At 45.7% G+C, this 19,466-nt stretch overlaps 1 protein-coding gene across 3 annotated transcripts in view; it reads left to right on the top strand.

Annotated features, from left to right (window-relative positions):
* Window positions 1-168: 168 nt before the first annotated feature.
* MBOAT1 (membrane bound O-acyltransferase domain containing 1) overlaps window positions 169-19,466 on the top strand; it is a 58,035-nt gene continuing 38,737 nt past the window's right edge. For all 3 annotated transcript variants that reach the window (XM_055800089.1, XM_055800090.1, XM_055800087.1), the window contains exon 1: window positions 169-305. In XM_055800089.1, coding sequence (XP_055656064.1) covers window positions 216-305 — 90 coding nt within the window. In that variant the 5' untranslated portion in view covers window positions 169-215. The remainder of the gene's footprint in view (window positions 306-19,466) is intronic.

The raw sequence follows: 19,466 nt of genomic DNA, 5'->3' as shown, positions 1-19,466 counted from the left end.
CCGCGCCCGCCCCGGGATGGCGAGGCCCTCCCACCCGCCCCCGGCCGTTGGCGGCGGCCCGCCCCGCCGAGCGCCCCCCTGCGGCCCGGCGGCCGGTTCGGCGGGGCGGCGGCCGGCGTGCGCGGAGCGGAGCGGGGGACGCAGCGGGGCAGTGCGGAGCGGGGCAGTGCGGGGCGGGGGGGGTGCGGGCCGGGAAGGGGTCGGGGGGATGCAGCATGGCCGAGCCGCCCGGCGCCCCGCACCGCACCACCGGCTCCACCTTGCTGCACCCGCTGAGCGGGCTGCTGGGCATCCCGCTGGACCAGGTGAGGCTGCGAGGCGGGCCGGGGGGGGGTGGGGTTGGAGGGGGGGAGTCCTGCGTGTGTCCCCCCAGGCGGGGGGCTCCCGAGGCGAGGCGCTTCGCTGGCAGGGACGCGTAGCCCGCCGCTGTCACGCCTTGCATCGGCCGGAGGGCCCCGGGGCAGCGCGGAGATGCCGTCCCCCCGAGGGGCCGGGGGGGCCGGGGCTGAGCCGCACCGGCCGGCTGCCCTTCCAGCCGGAGCCGTGCCATCCCCCCGCCGTGCCATTTGCCCCGACCATGCCACCCCCAGGCCGTGCCATTGCCCCTGCCGTGCCATCCCCCCGCCATGCTATTTGCCCCGACCGTGTCATTTGCCCCTGCCGTGCCACCCCCCCACCATGCCATTTGCCCTGACCATGCCATTTGCCCTGACCGTGCCATCCCCCAGGTCGTACCATCGCCCCACAGTGCCACCCCCCCGCCATGCCATTTGCCCCCGCCGTGCCATCCCCCAGGCTGTGCCATTGCCCCCACCATACCATCGCCCTGCTATGCCCAGCACCTTTGGCGCTGCTGCATCCCAGCGCCGCTGGATGCTGCCAGCTGCGGTGCTGAGCTGACCGTGTTTGGAGCTGGAACTGCCTAAATAGTTTGGGTCCTTGCCCAGCTCTGCTTAACTGGGGATGTACCCCTGGGTGCAGGGTGTCTGGTCAGACATCACAAAGTCCAGGCACTGCTTTTGTAGCTACAGACCTGTAGCTTCGAAGGGCAGAAGCTCCTTCAGCCTCCGAGTGCCCAATGGCATGGCGAGCCACAGGCATGGAACACGCGGGATGCGCAGGCACACATACAAGAAAGCGGCCCTATGGGCAGGCACGTTTGTATGTGATGCCTCACAGCGTATTTTGGGCTCTGGCGTTGCCCGTAGGCTCGTGGTTCAGCTGACCCCTGGCCTAGCAGAAACCACTGCTTCCCCCCACCCCCCGCCACCTTTTATTGCCTCTCCAGCCTGCGTGCACCTGCCGCTGTCCCTGAGTTCGCTCAGCGACAAGGAAGTTGGGAAGTTAGGTCTGGGAGTTCATACTGGCCAGGAAAAGTCTCCACCAAACTACCAGGAGCTTGAGCTGGGCTGGAAGAAACCAGGGCAGCAGAGACATGCTGGTACAAACCAACAGAAGCCTGAGATTTACTTGCTTGATTCTGTTTGCAGAGTGGCTGGTGCTATGTGTCAGGTTTTACTACTGTTTGTTTTTAAAGTTGAGTAAGAAATGCATCATTGTATCGATTAAACCCCTACCTCTAACCGTGCCAGTTTTTCCCTTTTTAACAGAAAACAGGATTTGATGCAAAAAGGTCTTTTGCTCAACGCTGAAACAGACAATAAAGGCCTGTCGTTAACTATAAGCTGTTAATTTAGGAGGGGGCACAGGAGTAGTGTGTTTAAAAAACTTGTCCTTCCATTCAGCCAAAGCAATACAAAGGCAATGTTGTCTGTGGAGAAAATTCTCCCTGCTCTCTTCCGGACCTGAGGATGCTTCACTGCATCTGGTTACGTGCTGCGCTTGTCGCAGGGCCTTGGTCTCGTGGGTGCTGCTCGTGGGCACCCGTGTTCCTGCTGGTTTGCATATGAGCCCACTGCAATGGGCAGGGGGCTCCTGCTGTGGGGTCAGCAGTGTGGCTGGGCTGGGTGGGTACCCAGTGGTATCCAGGAGAGTCCCCCTCTGCCTCCAGCAGCGTGGAGCAGCAGTGGGCTGGGAGGAGCCCCCCTTGCTGGGGTTCATCACCAAGCTGCAGCAGGGCTGTGCTGAAGTGTGCTTGCTTCACCTGAAAATTACCCCTGCCCCCAATCATGCTTAATCATCCCTGTGAGATGATGCTATCAACCATTTTGCAATGTCTCCCCCCCACCCCTTTTGCCCCACTATGATGTGCAGGACCATCCCAAGCATCAGGGATTTCTACTGCCCTCAAGTAGGCAATAACCAGACTGCTGTGTGGAAGCGTCATGCCACCACTGTCCCCTCAGGTGACTTGATTTTCAGGTCTGACCTGCAGTGCTCATGCCCTTGGGAACAAAATAAATCTACTTTCACAGAGCTCTGTGGCCAGGTGGGTTGGTTACCTTCCTCATTAGACTGAGAGAGGGCAGGTGGGCTGGTTACCTTCCTCGTTAAAATGAGAGAGGGCTTTTGCTGAGGGGGAGGAGTTCACTCGCTTTCAGAAGGAAGCTCGGCATGTGGAAGGCCGTTTTGCTAGATACGACCGCACGTGGAGCAGGGACTGCTTTTAGACAAGTCCCTTACTGCGATGCTGACCGGCTCTCTGCCCTCCACCCGGTGGCTGGGCTGCACAGGGGAGCTGAGCTCTGGTTTCTCCTGCCTGTCAGTGTGCTCAGCCTGTTGGACGGTGACAGCCTGCATCTCCCTCTGGTCCATGTGGCTGCCCCGAGCCTTTGAAAATGCTGAGAAGTGCCCAGTGAGCCCGAGGCAAAGGCGCTCAGGCGGAGTTTACACCCTCCAGGTCGCTGTGGTATGGGAAAGCTGTGTGTGTGTGCGCCTCTATGCTAAGTGCACGGAGGACTTGCTCCTCCTTTTCTAGAGATGCTTTTCCTTGAGGTCTGTGCTCTGAGGGAGAGTGCAGTCTGCGAGAAAAGACTGGAAAAAACAGTTGAGCTGAAGGTCTGAAAAATGAAAGTCGTAATCATTACCCTTCCATAGTGGGGGCAGAGATGCTGTAGTGATGGGAGGTGGGAAATGTTTTGTCATCTAATAAGCAGCGATTGTGTCACTCGCTATGGGAAGCGGGGATGAATGTGGAAATGCTGGTTTTCACATTGGTTGTTTTCTTCATTTTAAAAAATTACAACTTAAGTTAAAACCAGTGCAGAATTAGAGGGTGCCGTTCCTGGCTGTGCTGTGTACTGGCCAGGCTGTCCACGGTTTATTTAGCAGACCGTGTACTGCGTAGGAGCGTGGCAATGTCTTTCTGCTTTAGATGCTCAAATAGTCCTGATGTCTCAGTGTGCATTTGCATGTCTCTTTAAAGGATGATTTATCTTTGAATTTAACATTGGAATACTATTTTTTAAGCAGTGCTATATTCAGTAACAAGATTAATAAGCTTGGAAGAGGATGAAAAGACTGTGTTTAATTCATCCCCCTATCCCAGGAAAGCAGACTTTGAAATTTAGCTGACTTGCGCTCTAAAAATATCTGGCTAGGTCAATGACATACCTTCAGCAGCATTTGGAAAAGAGGTTTGGGTTTGGGGTTTTGTTGTGGGTTTTTTGGTTTTGGGTTTTTTTCCCCCTCCTTATAGCGTATGCCCCAAATCTGATTTTGGAACGTCATCTCTCCAGTATGCTTATATGCTAACTTTTGGCAAAGTGTGTACTTTTTTGTCAGCTGTGCCCTAAATCACCAATTTTGGGACATTGTCTGCTACCATAAATCAGTGAGATATGGGAAGTTAAATATTAAACTATTAATAGTGTCATTTCTGTAAACAGAGTACATGTGTATACAAATACAGTGAAGAAATAAGTATACTATTTAAAGGTATATTAGAAGCAAGTTTAATGGCATTGTTTACCCATATCTAGTTTTACCCTGCCTTTCTAAGCTCTAGGCATCTCTAGAAGTGATTCAGGTTCAAAGGGTTAAGGCATACAATTAAGGGGTTTCACTTCTCAGGGTTATTTTGCAGTACCCTTGATATCCCAGGTTACCTGTTGCCTTATAAGCAGCAACCCAAATGCAAATTGCCAAGGGCCCTACAACAAACTTTACATTTTAACAGGCCTTAGCCTGACCCATGTCAGACAATACCAAATTTGATGGTATACGGGATATATGTTCTGTGTTCAAGGAGACTCTCTCAAAAAAAACGTGTGAGCATCTTCCCATGTCTATATCAGAAGCCTTTTAACTTCAGTGTTTTCATTGATGAGGGCAGCTGTGTTTCCCCAAAGGGGGAAAAAAAAAGTGTATTTAAAATTAATTTTGGATGCTTTGGCTGCTGGCTGTACACCTTATTTTTCGTTTTAATCCTTTCATTGGAGCTGGTCTGCATATTTACACTTTGGTAGCAGTTTAAATAAAACACTAGCTGGGGGCGGGGGTGACTGTGGGACATGCCTCTGAATCCTGGGATAGTTGAAGTATTAGAAATGTCTTCTCACCATTCCTTGAGTTTGAATAGCTCTCTGCCCAAAGCATGCTGACGAATGGTTTAAAAAGGAGAAAAAAGAAAAAAGTATGTGTATGTTTTTTCCATTTACACAAATCAGCATGAATTCTGATCCCCAAATCGGGGACTGTTCTGTTAAATTTCACATTTTTCAGCTATTTTGCTCTCTGACTTCAGTTTTACTTCTGGTTTGGCTAGTCAGCAGATGTGTTAGTCCCAAGCCTCTTTGCCTGACTTTCTAATCCACTTTTTGGGCAGTGAAAAGCCAAAGAAAAAATTAGCTTTTCAGGAACTCACTAGACTTAGGCTGGGAACTTTGCGGTCCCTTTAGGGGTGTCAGGAGGGACATCAGAAGGTGTGATGCTGAGGAAAGAAGGCAGTGTGACACACACTGAAGTGGGATAACTGAAGGTGGAGGTTTGCTGGAGACAGAAGTGGGGTTAGTATCTGATTTTCACTGGCAAAAGGCTACTCCAAGGCAGCAGCAACAACTGCCCGTGCCTGGTGTGAACTATGCTACATTTCAATTCCCTAATGCCAGTCGTTTTGCAATTGAAAACTCGAATATGTTTTCATTTTGAATTGCAGCAGTCCTTGTTCAGATGTAATACCCCCCTGCCCGACACCCTCGACTGCAAAAAAATAAATCTATGGAACTTTTAGTTATTTGAGAAACAGTAAGCAGAAATGAATTTGAAATCAACATCTTAAAACACATTTGTAGAGAGATAGTACCTAGGTTGCCAAACCCAACTTTAATTTTGGTATTTTCTGAGTACCCAGATTTTGTAAAGCTTTTGTCCCGGAAAGAAATCATTAGCCTTTTACTATAATGCCACAAAGGACATGGCACTTGATTTAAGGAACAGAAGCATAGTCTTGCTGACCCTGTTCTGGGTCCCCAGTTAAACAAGTGCCTGCAAGCAGGGCAGGTCATGGTGCTCGTGGGCTGTGCGGCTTTTCTGTGCATTTGGTGCAAATCCACTTTCTTGTGGATTTAACTTGCTGCACCCGCTTGTGCAGTGCCCAGGATTCCATATATTCCTGAGACTGTCCTGAGACAGAGGTATAGTACTTTACAAACATTAAAGCTGTCGCCAAAGCTTTGCTTTCTGTTCAGGTCAAGCTCTTACTAACAATTGCAATAATACACATTTTCCTCTGCCTTGGAAACATGTGCTGCCTTTTCCAACGTGTTCTCGCTCAGTTTGGTGCTGCAGTCTTGGACCTCGTGGCTGATGCCTTGATACTGTGGGTGTAAATATTTCCACATCCCTCGTGCCTTGAAAACAAAGTCTGTCCTATTAAGTTTTTCATTTGGCAAGGGACAAAAGTGCAACTGGAATCAGGCGCTTGCAATTTTCCCCCTTTTAAGCACTTTCCTTTTCATTTATATTAAACAAGACCTGGAAAAATAAACGTTAAAGTGCTGCATAAAGTTTCCTGAAACCTTCTCTGCACATTAATCACACCAGCACTGATTTAGTGGTGCTCTGCAGCTATTTTAAGACAATATGAAGTAGTGATGAAGACTCTTGGGTTCCAGCCTAGTGGTGTAGGCAGCGAGCACAGAGCTGGCTCTGTGCTTTCGGGGGAGCCCCTGGTGCTTGGGATTTGCTGTGCGTTGGCCAGCCTGGCACTGTGTTTAATGCCCTGGCTGCTCCATGGCTCCTGTTAAAGTTCACGAGAATGGGCAGCGCTCGAGCTGGACTTGCCAAACTGCAAGTGGTGCTGGTAATCCCTGGGCAGGGGAGGCTGCTGGCATCCGCACGGAGGTAAATCCAACCTGTTGTACTTGTCCAAAACCAAGTGAGAAGTTGGATGGCGGTGGACCATGTTTCTCTTTGGGGTGAGGAAAGCCCTCTGTATGTGAGCTGGTAGTTACAGGGAACCCTGAGGGTACCAAACCTCATCTCTGGGATGCTCGGGTACTTAAGGAGAGCTTCCAGTAACTCGGGCTCACTCTTAAAAGTACAGCCCGATGCATGCATTTCTACCACCCTTTACTAATAGTGTATATGTTAACATGTAGCTTAGATCAGGAGTGCCCTTTGGGAGCAAATCTCTTGACTGTCCCCACCTAGCATATGTTGTATGTGAGGAGCCCCAGGGGGTGTACACGGGGTCGCTTCCTGAGAATGTGAAGCTGAAGGATGCCCCCAGGAGCCTGCAGGGCTGCAGCTGCTAAAGGGTGCACAGCCCACAGCACCAGAGCTCAGCTCCGCTGGGGTGGGACCCCCGGACAAGAGTCACTGTTGTGTTGCTCCTCAGCCCCCCTCCTGCTAGGACAGGCATGGTGGCAATCTGTGACTTCCTTTGGTGGTTTCTTCAGCCTGTGGCACCGGTCGGGCTTGTTCGGTCACTTCTGCCACTGCGGAATCCAGCTCCTTCTGCTGGGTCAGCCTGTCCTGCCTCTGCCCAGCTGAGAGGCACCTGGAGAACGGCATCTGGAGCAAAACAGCCCAGGGGACCCCCTCTGGGGGGTCCTTCCCCCTAGCAACGTGGGATTCGTCATCCCCCCTTCTTACAGTCTTGATAGGAAATGTTCGTTTTCACCTGTCCTTTATTTTTCCCCTTGGATTAAGGCATTTTAAACAGCTTTTGCAAAATCGTAGGTGAGCACCACAGCAAAAACAGAAGCAGGAGCAATAGTTTCTGACATAAATGATTTTTTTAGAACTTTTTGTTTTGAGGTGGCTACTTACAGTATGTTGCATCTTTAATGGAGTTGGGTGGGAAATAAGTTTTCTGCTGTGTTTTGGGCTTCCCTCATGATCAGGAAATTTCAGGTTTTAAAAAAAACCAGAAGTCTCACTATTGTAAGCAAAAACCTTGTAAACTTATTTTTGAATAAATTGAAACATTTACAAATTTCCAAACAGTTTGTTCTCACCCATTCCTCTAAGTTTCAGTAAAATACCAGAATGAAAACTAATTTTTAAACCAAAATTCAAAATATTAACTAGACAGCTTTACCAGCTTGGATATTTTGTTATTTTTTTTTTACAGAAAATGGTAGTCACTTTGAAAACTATTTAAAAAGTTAGTCAATCAATCTATGGCATGACTGTTGCCATGCTATCTGGTCTTAGACAAAACAAATCGTAAATACCAGAACAATTCTTAGTTCTTGGTTTCCCTCTTTCTGGATGCTTTGTCCAGGTGGGATTTTAGGAATCTGAACATTTACCTGGTGTTCCTGGGTGACCAGGTGGCTGGATAGTGGGAGTTTTGCCTGTGTCCTTATGTGGCAAATGAACCAAGCCTCTTTGCCTGACTTTCTAATCCACTTTTTGGGCAGTGAAAAGCCAAATAAAAAATTAGCTTTTCAGGAACTCTTAAAACACATTTGTAGAGAGATAGTACCTAGGTTGCCAAACCCAACTTTAATTTTGGTATTTTCTGAGTACCCAGATTTTGTAAAGCTTTTGTCCCGGAAAGAAATCATTAGCCTTTTACTATAATGCCACAAAGGACATGGCACTTGATTTAAGGAACAGAAGCATAGTCTTGCTGACCCTGTTCTGGTAGTGTGGTGGGTGGGATGCTGTCCGAAAGCGGGTGAGCTACCTGCTAGATGACTTATGCAAAGGGCAGGTGGTCCTGAGTGTGTAAGTCCCCAACAAAAATCTGGCAATCCTAAGGAATAGTGACCGTCAAAATTATCGATCAGCATGAGATTATATTCTGTGATGTTCAAGCTCCGTGTGGGCATCAGGCTGGGGGCAGCTGGGAGGGGGAAAGGAGGCAAGAAAATACTCCTTTTGATCAGCCTTTTGGATTGTGTGCAGAACGCTAAACAACTAAATAACAACTTCAGGCCAAGACAGAACGTTCAGCTGTTGGCTGTCACGCACAGGGTGAGCGTGTGCTGCTCCTCCAAGCCCTGGTCTCATGACAAAAGCTTTAATTGGGCTCGAGTGTTTTCTTCGTTTGTGGTTTCTTGTTCGAGTGCCGTTTGGCACTGGGATGCAGATAGGGCAGGAATGGGGAGAACAAAATGACAAGGCAAAAAGCTGGGATGTTTGAGGACACCCCACCACCACCACCACCACCCCACCCCCCCCCCTGCTCCCAGCATTTCTTGAATAACTTCAATGCTTGTTTTCACGCTTGTGTATTGGGTTTTATTTTGAACTTTTTTTTTTTTTAAAGGACCGCTGAGTAGAAATTAATTATTAACTCTTACACCTAGCTAAATGACATTACAAACTGGTGAAAGTAGGTTTTTTCCCTGTTATCAGTGTAGGGGAGTGTTAAGGAGTAGCATGGTATTGACTTTGTTTATCTCATGTGCGCGCACCCAGAGGGCAGGTTCAAATCACTGACTCCTACGGTTTGCAGCAAGTATTTATACCAGCAAATTCCAGCTGATAGATCACTGATTTATCTGCTTGAGAAGGAGTTTTAGCATGACTTTGTTCACTTGCGAGTGGCGTTTAAGTGGTCTTACGTTAATACTTCTCCTGCAGCAGGGTTTCTCAGGATGTTTTGCCAACTATGCTGTATTGAAGGTGAAAAACAAGCGGAGACAAATGGTTTGGAGAGAGCGGCTGGGAAGTTACAGGACTTTTTGAATTAAATCCAGTTTTTGATGGCAGCGTTACACATCCTCAGTGAGTTGTAGGCACTGTTAGCACCCACAGCTGTTTATGCCTTTGAGTGTATGTTTGTGTTCATGCTAATTCTCTGGAGGCAAAAAATTGTGGTCTGTAGTTGCCACAGCAACAATAACAGTGCACTCAGTGTCTGGGTGGGTTTCGTCTATTTTATGCGAGTATGTTGAAAGTGTAGGCATGTTGCTGTGGTACATTGTGAAATATGACAGACTCTTCAAAGAGGAAGCATTTGCTTTTTTATTTATTTTATTTTTATTTTTATTCAGAGAATAACTTTAATTTTGTGTTACCTTTATTGCTGCTTCTCTGCTAGGGCACTGGTTCCCATTTGCAAACATAGCGTTGCAGAGGGGAAAATGGGCTCAGCTGTTTGGGAAAAGAAAGTTACAGAGAAGTTCTGCTGATGCTAACCAATAAATAAAATGAGGGTTAGAACAAAGAATGGTCCGGGGCAGTGGGAAATGGGTGACATAATGATGTTTCTCTCCCACTGTAGTTGCTCTTGTCAGTCAAAAGGTGACTGTAGCTGTTCTTTGCCATAAAACCAGAATGAAAATATGCACAAGGTAAAAGGGAAAAAATTACAGGTAGACTTCTCTTAAACATGCAAAAACAAAGTGAAAGAGCCAGGTCATTTGCTTTAGGAAGTGACCGTTAAGAGGGATCATGGTGGAAGTATCCATGAGCAGCATAAATGAAATAGATCTAGGACTTCTTCCCTTCTGTCTCCCAGTGTTTCTCCACATGAAGAGGAAAAATGTGGTAACGTTGGAAGGCTGCAGATTCAGTAGTGATTAAAATGAAGGTCTTTTTCCTGCAGTCCAGAATGGACTGTGAAACCCATTTCAACAGGAGGCTGCTGAAGCCAAGCTCTTGGCCAGAGCCAGTGTGGACTTGGATGTTTAAATGAAAAACATGAGTATCTAGATGAAGATACTTAATAGCTTAAAAGATTTTGGAAGTATGTGTTGTTTTGTTGGCTCCTTTCAGGGCCTGTCCCCTCCACAGGCACTGGTTTCTGGCAGGTCTGCTTCAGGTGCCACTGATGCTTTTGGGATCCTGAGCCACCGCCGGCAGTCCCAGGCAGAGTGGCTGCTCCTGTTACAGGTGAGTGGGTCTGCTGCTAGAGTCGTCATCCCTTCCCAGGGCTTGACTCGAGGCTGGATTTATTCCTTGAGTTCCTTCTTCACGTGGTGATGGAGCAGGAAGCAGCAGGTCTCCGCAGGGAGGCTACGCCAACACCCAAAAGATGTCCCTTCTCCAGCAGCCCGCTTTCAAGGAGCCCAAGCTACAGCAGCCTTTCTATTAGGTTATACAGAAAGTAACCGGTCCCTTCGATGCTCTGTGATGTGTTTCCCTCTTGGTTATCCTCTTCCTTGTCTGTTCTGATCTTTAACTGTTGGGGCTCTTTTTGTTGTCCATAGGGTGAGCATTTCCTTAGCATATATTTAGTGCTATATTTGGGGACTTTGTGATCTGCACATTCTCTTTGCAGGTGTCTGGCGTTGTCTGCCTTCATCCTTTGATAGGGTTCCAACATCCTGATTAGTAGCCTGTTATCTAACTGTTTATCAATCATACATTCTACATGCACCATTACCTCAGTTGCCTAAGCATCTCAGTTAGGCTTCCTGTTTTTTTGGCCTGGATAGAGTTGAGTCAGGGTTTAAATGATTATTAGGAGAGAATTGATTCCCTATCTGCCGCATCTTTTTCCCTTTTCGCTGACGCTTCAGTTTTTGAGCTAAGTCAATGAGGGCAGCGTACCAGACCGGTTTGGAAGACCCTAGATGGCACGTGTGCCTCTGTCTCCTCTGCCTAGGATCAGGTCTTTACAATTGCTTGGACTATTTCTGCCTAAGAGGTGGTGGCCTCATTTATTTGCTGGCAGGTGGAACTACTGACTTGCGCCCTGGAGAGGCTTTGAGCGGTCAGTGGGGACCCAGGTCCCTGGGCATCCCCTTCTGAGCCTCCTCTCCCCATCCTGTGTTGGGTCCACGCTGCTCATGGCTCGGGTGCCTTCCAGCATCAGGGAAAGTGAAAAACTGCTGCACTCTGCATTTTAGGGCTACAGTAACAGTGGGAAAAACTCCATGTGTGTTTGGAGATATCTTAAGTTTGCTAAAAATCAAACCTGAAATGCTTGCTCAAAGTGCTGCTGAGATAGCCACATATTAGTGGTATAAAACCTTGCGACAGAGAGATGGAAATAAATTTTGCAAGCCAGCTATGCACATCGTGCAATGCCCTGGTTCTTTTAAAGCATGTTTTCTTAGGCTTTATGTGTAAAGGGCATGTTTGAAAGGGAAGTTATAATTATTTATGCAACTTAAAGGACTGTTTAATTTCTTTTCCCTGGCTATGCTCAAGTTCATAGGGTGTTTTGAGAAGAGCTCACTTGGAGTTTCTGGAATTTTGTTGCTGTACTTTGTTTCTTGGACAATAAGTTGCCTGTCACTGCGTAGCGGGGCCATCACTGTAATAATTCTAAAATGTGAGAGCATTTTTTCTTTTTTTTTTCCAACCTGTTGAAGAGGAAAAAATGAGACTTATTCCTGTTGCCTAATGATTACTGTCCTTTGTAAAGGAAAGCAAGTTAAATTTCTGCTGTTGCTGACTCATAAGCATGGCAAGAATACACCTGGGGAAAAATGTAATACTGTGGTAATACAAACGTGGGTGGGTATTTTTCCTCCTGATATGGCAGTTATCTTTGGAAAGTATCAGTGTTATAACCCAAAGTTCTGCTGTACTGTATGCAAACAGAAGCATGGAACTCTAGGGGGGGGGGGGGGGGATATATAAAGAAGGCAGCGTGCTTTTGATGAGGCAAGGAAATTAAATCATTTTTCCTCAAATGCAGTGCAAATGAATTGAATTTATAGCAAAATCCAAGTATCTCTTCTTTTTATTTTTTGTTAACTTTACATTTCTTTATTCACCAGCTGACACTTGCTCATGCTGTGTTTTCCTGTTAGTTTTTGTTTTGATTTGGTTGCTAAGTTTGAAACTAGGAAATGTGTTTTGTGGTGGGGTTTTGGTTTTGGTTTTTGGTGGGGTTTTTTTTGAGAGGGGGTAACCCCTGGAATTCATTCAGAGCATGACTCTTTGGAAAGGTACTAATGATTTCCAGATGATTAGTTTAGTGACGGTTGAGATGTTTGACTTGCACTGAGTCCTGAGCGCTTGGAAGTTAGATGTTTTCAATAGCGTCTGAAGTTGAACGCCTAAAATTAGACACGCTCCAAAGTTCAGCTTCCAGAGATATTTGCTGTAGATGTAAGGTGCTTGTAGCACAGGCATAACTAAACAGCTGGGGCTATGTTCTGGTCATCTTGCATGGTTCAAGATCCAAAATAAATGAGCATGAAGTGAGCATGCTGCAAATTCTAAGCAGAAAAAAGGAAGGAAAACCCAGCCACAACAGGATATTGTTGCAGTACTCGTTTTATTGGTGCCTTCTCTTCCTGCCACAGTTCTGAAGGGGTTAAAAATAAGTCTGCAGCCCACATGAATGAAGGTTAGATAAACATATCTTATACTAAACAGCACAGAGCAATAATTTTACTTTTAAACTGTAGTGCAGTAGTGAAGAGCAGTATTTTATGACTGAAATTTCACGATTGTGAAGGCAAGGATCTGAAGCTGGCAGTTACAGAGGGTGGCTGATCCTACACGGTCACTCCTATAGCAAAGAAATGGGACAAAGATAGTTGTGCTTGAATTGAAAAGTAATAAAAAAACCCAACTCATACACAGCTTTCTGGAAGTAGGCTACAAAATGAAGGAAAAAGCTATCTAGAAAATTTGCTTGCCAGCAGAATCAAAGGTCATGGTGGGAATGGGGGACTCTGCAAGCAACTGCAGAATATGAAGTTTTCTTGGGTTATGGAAACAAGGGGAGTGACTTACTCTTATGTTTGCAAAGATAATTGCCAAAATGTACACTGGTTTTCCCAGTCAAATAAATGACTCTGGCTAAAGTTTAGTAGTAAAAAGAGTGGTTCTGTGTCTATCCCTCCCCTTGTGCCATGCTTTTTTTAACTTCTCTTGTCAAAAAACTCTCAGTTTTGCATCTGCACAGGTTGAGCTGACTGAAAATGAACTCTACCAAAAAAGAAAAAAATCTGAGCAGATTCACTGCAGATTTTCCCTGGGCCTTATTGATGGCATCCCAAAATCCTTATGTATCCTTTTCTGCCTGCAAGGGAATTCCATGTTGAAAGGTAGCTGGGAATATTTTCTGTACAGCTTTTAGCAAGTTCTGTGGCTCTGCAGTGTTGGAAAGGGTATGGTGGTGCCCTGAGATTTGTGCCCCTTGTTTTGCTAGGTTGGAGCGTGGGCAGAAGAGCATAGTTCTTCACCTCTTCATGTTGACGTGCCTTGAAGTGATGCTTCTGAGCTCTACTGAAGGCATTTTCTTTGTTGTTCACAAAGGTTTTCTTTTACTGGGTGTTCTGGAGATGCAAAACTGCTTAGACAAGGAGGAGGACAGGAAGAGCTGAGGTTTGCAGCACCTGGGTGCAGGAAACCAGTTGTGTTCAACTACACCCATCATGTAGGAGTATTGGTACCCTGAAACACTTCCACATGTATCTGGCAGTAGACATACCTGTCATTTTTTTCCTGAAGTACCTTCTGATTGGCACCTTGTTTTTTTCCCCCTCCAGCTCTGTTTCATGGGCTTAATTTATTGCAGAACACCAGCTTCTGGAACATGATCCCATTTTACAGTGCCTTGAAGTGGTAACCCAAAAAGCGGAGCACCAGGAACTGTGAGACTGCGAGCACCAGGTCACTTCTGAAAATTTCATTTTGTACAACTAAGTGCAAGTCCACTTTCACAGCCCAGAGATTTATTTTTATTTAATGCATGTAGTATGGCTACTCTTTGTCTTTGCAAGTCTGCAGTGTACGTTCCTACACCTAAATTTACTCATCTAGATTACTTTTATAGTAGAGGTACCTGTTTTAGGATTAGATGAATTCCAGCCTAGAGCTGCCTTTTTTCTCCATTGACAATAAAAGAAATTTAGGTGGACTAGCTCAGGTATTGACATCAGTGTTAGGACAGATAAATTCTGCCCCTTCCTCTAGCAAAGTCCTTGCATAAATGTTTAAAGCATGCCCTAATATGCTATTTTTTGCAGTGGCCTTGTTTTAAGGTACTGTGAGCATGACTGAGCACTGAAATACAGGATGTTCCAGATTTTTGATGTGTAAGGAGGACATATATAATTCCTAATAAACTCTTACATAATAGCATTGCGATATCTGAAAGGTTTATTCTTTGATCAGGCCACTTAATTCCAAGCATAATATGCCTAAATTTAACACCGTGCTGACAGTTTCTGCAGTGGGGGAAAAAAAAGCCCAACTTCTTTTGGTTTAGAATGACTTGTGAAGTTGGCACTTTTTTTCCCCCTTCCTGATGTTTGTTTCTTTTTGTTGTGTGCACTTATTGGGATATCACTAGGATAATGTGAACAAAACTGCTCTGTTTGTATTGTTGCGTGTTTTTAGAGACCACCGGCAAATTCTTCTATAGAAGAGGAACTGAAAATAGAATTGCACAGGCATTGCAACAGCAATAATGGGGCAAGTTATTTTAGATGTGCCAGTTCCCATTCTAGTGAAGGATTGCACTTTAAGCCTACTGTTTTATTTTTAAATTGGGGAATATGTGCAGGCGCAAGGTTTTTATCTGGCCTGAAAGTTAAGCATGTTTCTGAATTGGGGCTTTTGAAACGCTGCTGTAAGGACCCTGCCATTCCTACATTCGTGCAGCTCCCATCGGGATTTGGAGAATATAATTTACACTGAAGCCACAGAACAACGTGCCAGCAGGGTGGTGGGGTATACGCACATCCATACTGTCTTCCTCCTCTGCATTTTGAATAAATCAGCTGTGTGCTTATGTCAGTTACAGAGACAAAGGGAAAAGAAAGGTGCTGGACTTGCTGTGCTGTGTTCTAAGGTTTTAAAAAAACTTTAAATCTGGGGGAGAAATGCAGGTCTGTGTTGATGCTACTCAGCACTGCTACTTTAACATTATTTACTGAAGAATATAAAAATAGAAACTGGACTGAAATCTCCAGAGCAGTTAGTGCTTGAGGCTGGAGAATGCAAGCTGGGTCACTTCTGATGAAACCCATCTCGGTCCTGTTTTTTTTGTCACTGACCCACTGGCTGTGGTGGCTGGAGTGTCAGCGTTGGAGGGCAGGGGCTGGGCAATGCTCCTGAAAGCCGTGTGAAAATCATTGTTTGGGGCTTGGGAGCACTCATTATATCTGAAAAGACCAGTTGGGAACAATATCTATTATCCACAAATTCATTTGTGAAGAAGATGGGTGACTGGTGTATTTCACTAACCATTATGAAAGCTGAGGATCTGAGCTCCAGCTGGTTGCCTGAGCCCTCCAGGTGGCAAAGAAAGGGGGGAAGCAGTGGTGTGGTGTCCTGCCACAGGACAGTCCCATCACTAGGGTCCCTGAGGGCTCTAAGGGACCTTCAGAGGAGGCTTTGCAGGCACTGATGTCTCTGCTTTGTTGTATTTTACTCTCCTGGCATTGTTGTTTTCCTTGTTTCCGTTCATTTTCACTTCAGAATCTGTCTCCTAACTTTACATACGCTTAAGTCAGGGGGTCTTCTGAGCGGACCCTGCCAGAAGAGCCGGAGTGATGGAGTAATGTGATGACGAGCTCAACCTCTTCCCTTCACATTGGCATGAATCTGTGCGTAAGCAAGGAGGGTAGGTGATACAAGATGACATCTTTCCATCTTTCCTACGAGAAGTACAAGATCCCAGTGACTGCCTACTTCTTGTGGAAGCTTATGGAAAAGCAAGGCTGATGTTCCTGGTGGTGTGGGGGTTTTGTTGTGGGGTTTTTTGGTTGGTTTTTTTTTTTTTGTGTGTGTGTGGGTTTTTTTGTTTTGTCATCCCCCCCCCCCCCCCCCCCCCCAATTCCCATTTGGATAATGACATTTCTCTCCTCTTGTTCCTTCTCTCATTGAAATGTCCACTCAGACCTGATGGCATATAGTTCTGCTTTTAGACATGTCTGCCATGTTGTACTATGCGATACTACCCCTGCACAGAGGTGTGTCAAATAATTCTTTTTAAAGTACTCTTTTTGGGTTAAAGGTACTGTAATTAAAATGCTACCTTGCTGCTGAGTAGCCTGACGGAATGAGGCACCTCTCCTAATAACCTCAAGGCATTCTGCTTTAAAAAAAAACCACCTGAATGAGTAAAAGCTCCAGCTTGTTTGATTTTTTAGTGCTGCTTCTATTACAGGTAGGAATTAATGTGGGCTACCTTGGGTGCAAGGGAATTTCATCATGTATTACTCACCGAGAGAACAGTACTGAGTTACAGGTAGTGGCAGAACATCACCGCACATAAATGATCACTACTTAAACATCTGTTGGACATACAGAGTCATTCCAGTTCGATGTAAGAGCTGTCGACAGCAAGCTGAAGCTGTGTTTGGATCAGGTCCACGCGTTAAATTTATCAGTCGGCAGAGGTAAATGTATGGGGGTGTGACTTAGTGTTATGATGTAGATTTAACTTCTAAAGCTTACTTGGGACTTAAATGTTTTTCTTTTAAAATTTCTGATGACTCAGGGTTTAGTCTGTTCTATAGCTATATGTGGGTGTCCTGCTAGTGATTCTTCTGCTGGTGGCTTCAGAGAGGTAATCCAGAAGGAACATCTGTTTCATGTTTATACTCTAAATCATGGAAGGATATTTGACCCTGGAAGTAGGAAAACAGCAGAATTTACCCAGGAAAACAGCACAACAGGCAAAAATACTGTCAGTTTGGTGTATTCTACTGTACCAACTCCACATTCCACATGCAACAGCAGCAAAAACCCCAGAGCTATGAGAACGTAGTGCCGCTTCTGAAGGGGACAGTAGATTAGTCACACATGTACGCTTTTCTCTCTGCCTCTCTCTCTCCCCCGCTATGAGAGAAATTCTATTTTCAGACCTTTGCTTCTGCCCCCTCACAATCTCCCACAGGACTCCTACCATGCAAAGTCGGAGAAATGAGTTGTTTCAGTGTAATACCGGAGATGCAACTTTTCAGTAGTGGTACAAGTATTTCCTCATTGGAATTGAGTTTGTCTCCTCTCTGATCCGTGCTGTTGGCAATTTGCAGTGCCTGGCTGTGCACGGAAACACGGCATCATGTAAGCGACAGTCTGTTCTGAGTTCTTCACAAATAAATGCCTGTTTGTGCTGGCCCTGGGTGTACCTAGTTCTGTGCAAAGCGATGCCGCTGTGGGAAATAAGGGGAGCCGCACAGGGGGTGTTACACGAGTCCTTTTCCTTTGTGGAAGCCCAAGTCAAGATTCTAGCGGTGCAAAGCTTGACGTGGTTTCTGTGATATTGCCCTCCTTTTGGGGGTGTTTGTCCCCTCCCTGTGTAGAGCTGAGTGATCTCTGCAGAGAATATTTGTCCTTATGGTTATAAAAATAGCCTGGAAGATCAAAATATTTTGAAAAATTTCAGTAAGTATCAGATATCTTTGAGATGATCTGGTTAATGAATATTCCATCTCTCATTCTTAACACACCCATTTTAAATATCACAATTTGGATGTTACAAAATGCTAACATAACAGCAGGTCTATTATTCAACATCAAAGTAGAAATGTCTCCATCAAAGTGAACTTAAACATGTTGTTTGCCAGGTGTCTTTGGTTCTATGTGCAAAATAACCTTTTAAACAGAGAAAACGGGTTATTGCGCTTCTGTAGTTCTGGCGTTCTTTGCAAGAGAGACGCCATCCTGGAAGATGGGCTGATCTCGGGCAAAGCGGAATGCATCCACTTCCCAAAATACTTCCCAAAATACTTCCCGAGCACTGCCGGGCTCCATAGACAGTGATTTGACTTGAGAAGGAGTTGCTGTTGCTGCCAGTAGTTTCTATTAACATGGTTCTTTATGCTTTTCCATATACTAAAACCAGATGTTTGGAGATCTGCGGTAAGTTAGTGAATTGAGGAGAAATTCTTATTTGCCAGATAAAAACCTTGTAGCAGCCTCCTAAGCTGATGCTCAGTAGCTCGTTAGTAGATAGTAGCAAATACAGAATATCTTGACCATGGGTCATAATTTCATCTTTACATTGAGACACCATGGAAAGCATTGTTCAGCAGATGAAATTCTGATTTGAAGCTTCATTCCCTCATTTGGCTGGTGAGTGCAAGGCCTGGAATGAAAGGAGAGGTGTCTTCTGTGCCATGTATAATCCGAGGATGCTGCATCATCTGCTTCACATAGAGGTGAGCATGGATGTGGGTGCTAGCTGGGAATATTCCAGCAGCCTGGCTGTGCCGTTAAGACACTTGTACCTCTGTCCGTGAACATGTATGGATGTGCCACATGCCTGGTTTTTGTCTGGAGGTTGTGTGCTGTGGGGGACACGGCAGCACCTTGTCATCCGAGTGACAAGTGAGCAGTGTGATTTCTCGTAGTGATTTTCACCGTGCATGAATTATAGCAGTAATAGGAATTTTGCTTACAGAGGAGTGTCTGGTTTGGGCAATGGACTTAATTGCCATTTGGAGAGAACTGCGTGGCCAATTTGTTAAATCCTCCTAGATATTTGGAAAGTGAGATCAGTTTTTCTGCTGGTATAAGGGAGGAAAAAAGTAGTAAAGGGAAAGCAAAGTATTTTTGTGGTCAAAACAGAATGCAGGATATATCTTCCTGATACTTAATTGTAAGGAAAATGGTAAAAGCACTCAGGTAACAGGCTACATGCTTAAACTTACTTCTTAACTCTTCCTCTAGTGTGATCTAGTAACCCTCCAGTGTCTTTTACCACTTTTTTAAATGGGGGGATTTGCAGATGCAAGGCTTATGGGGTGAGGGGCATGGAAACGTCCTGAAGTGGGTGATCAGTAGCTTACCCTGAACTACGGTAATTGGTGACCAAGACTGTTTGTGATGATTCAGTGGAAGGGTATAAAGCTGGGTTTTGCCTCCTCTCCTGTTTTCCATTTCCCATCTCAAGAACTTATAGCTAGGAAAAGCACTTTCCATTTTCTCCTTGTAGGATTTTTTTGTGTGTGGGTTTTTTTTTTTTCTTTCCCATTCATTTTTCAGTGCACCAAATAACCCATTTACCTGTCTCCTTTTGTAAACATGCTATGGCTCCATGACTCTCCTGTTAGAGGAATTTGACAAATTGCTGCTTCCCCACCCCCCCCCCACCCCCCGCCCAGACTTCCACCACGGAGCCAGTTTGCCTCCAGAACAAAAGGTGACAGTTGTTCCTACTCAGCATTATTGGCAGTGGGCTTGTGTCCTGCAAACACTGAGCTGTCGAGGCGCACGTATGTAGCACCAAGTATTTGGAACTT

Source organism: Falco peregrinus, chromosome 3, assembly GCF_023634155.1.
Source record: "Falco peregrinus isolate bFalPer1 chromosome 3, bFalPer1.pri, whole genome shotgun sequence".
NCBI classification, from domain to species: Eukaryota; Metazoa; Chordata; class Aves; order Falconiformes; family Falconidae; genus Falco; species Falco peregrinus.
Note: the sequence above shows the minus strand (reverse complement) of the source record. Positions and strands in the feature narration are given on the sequence as shown.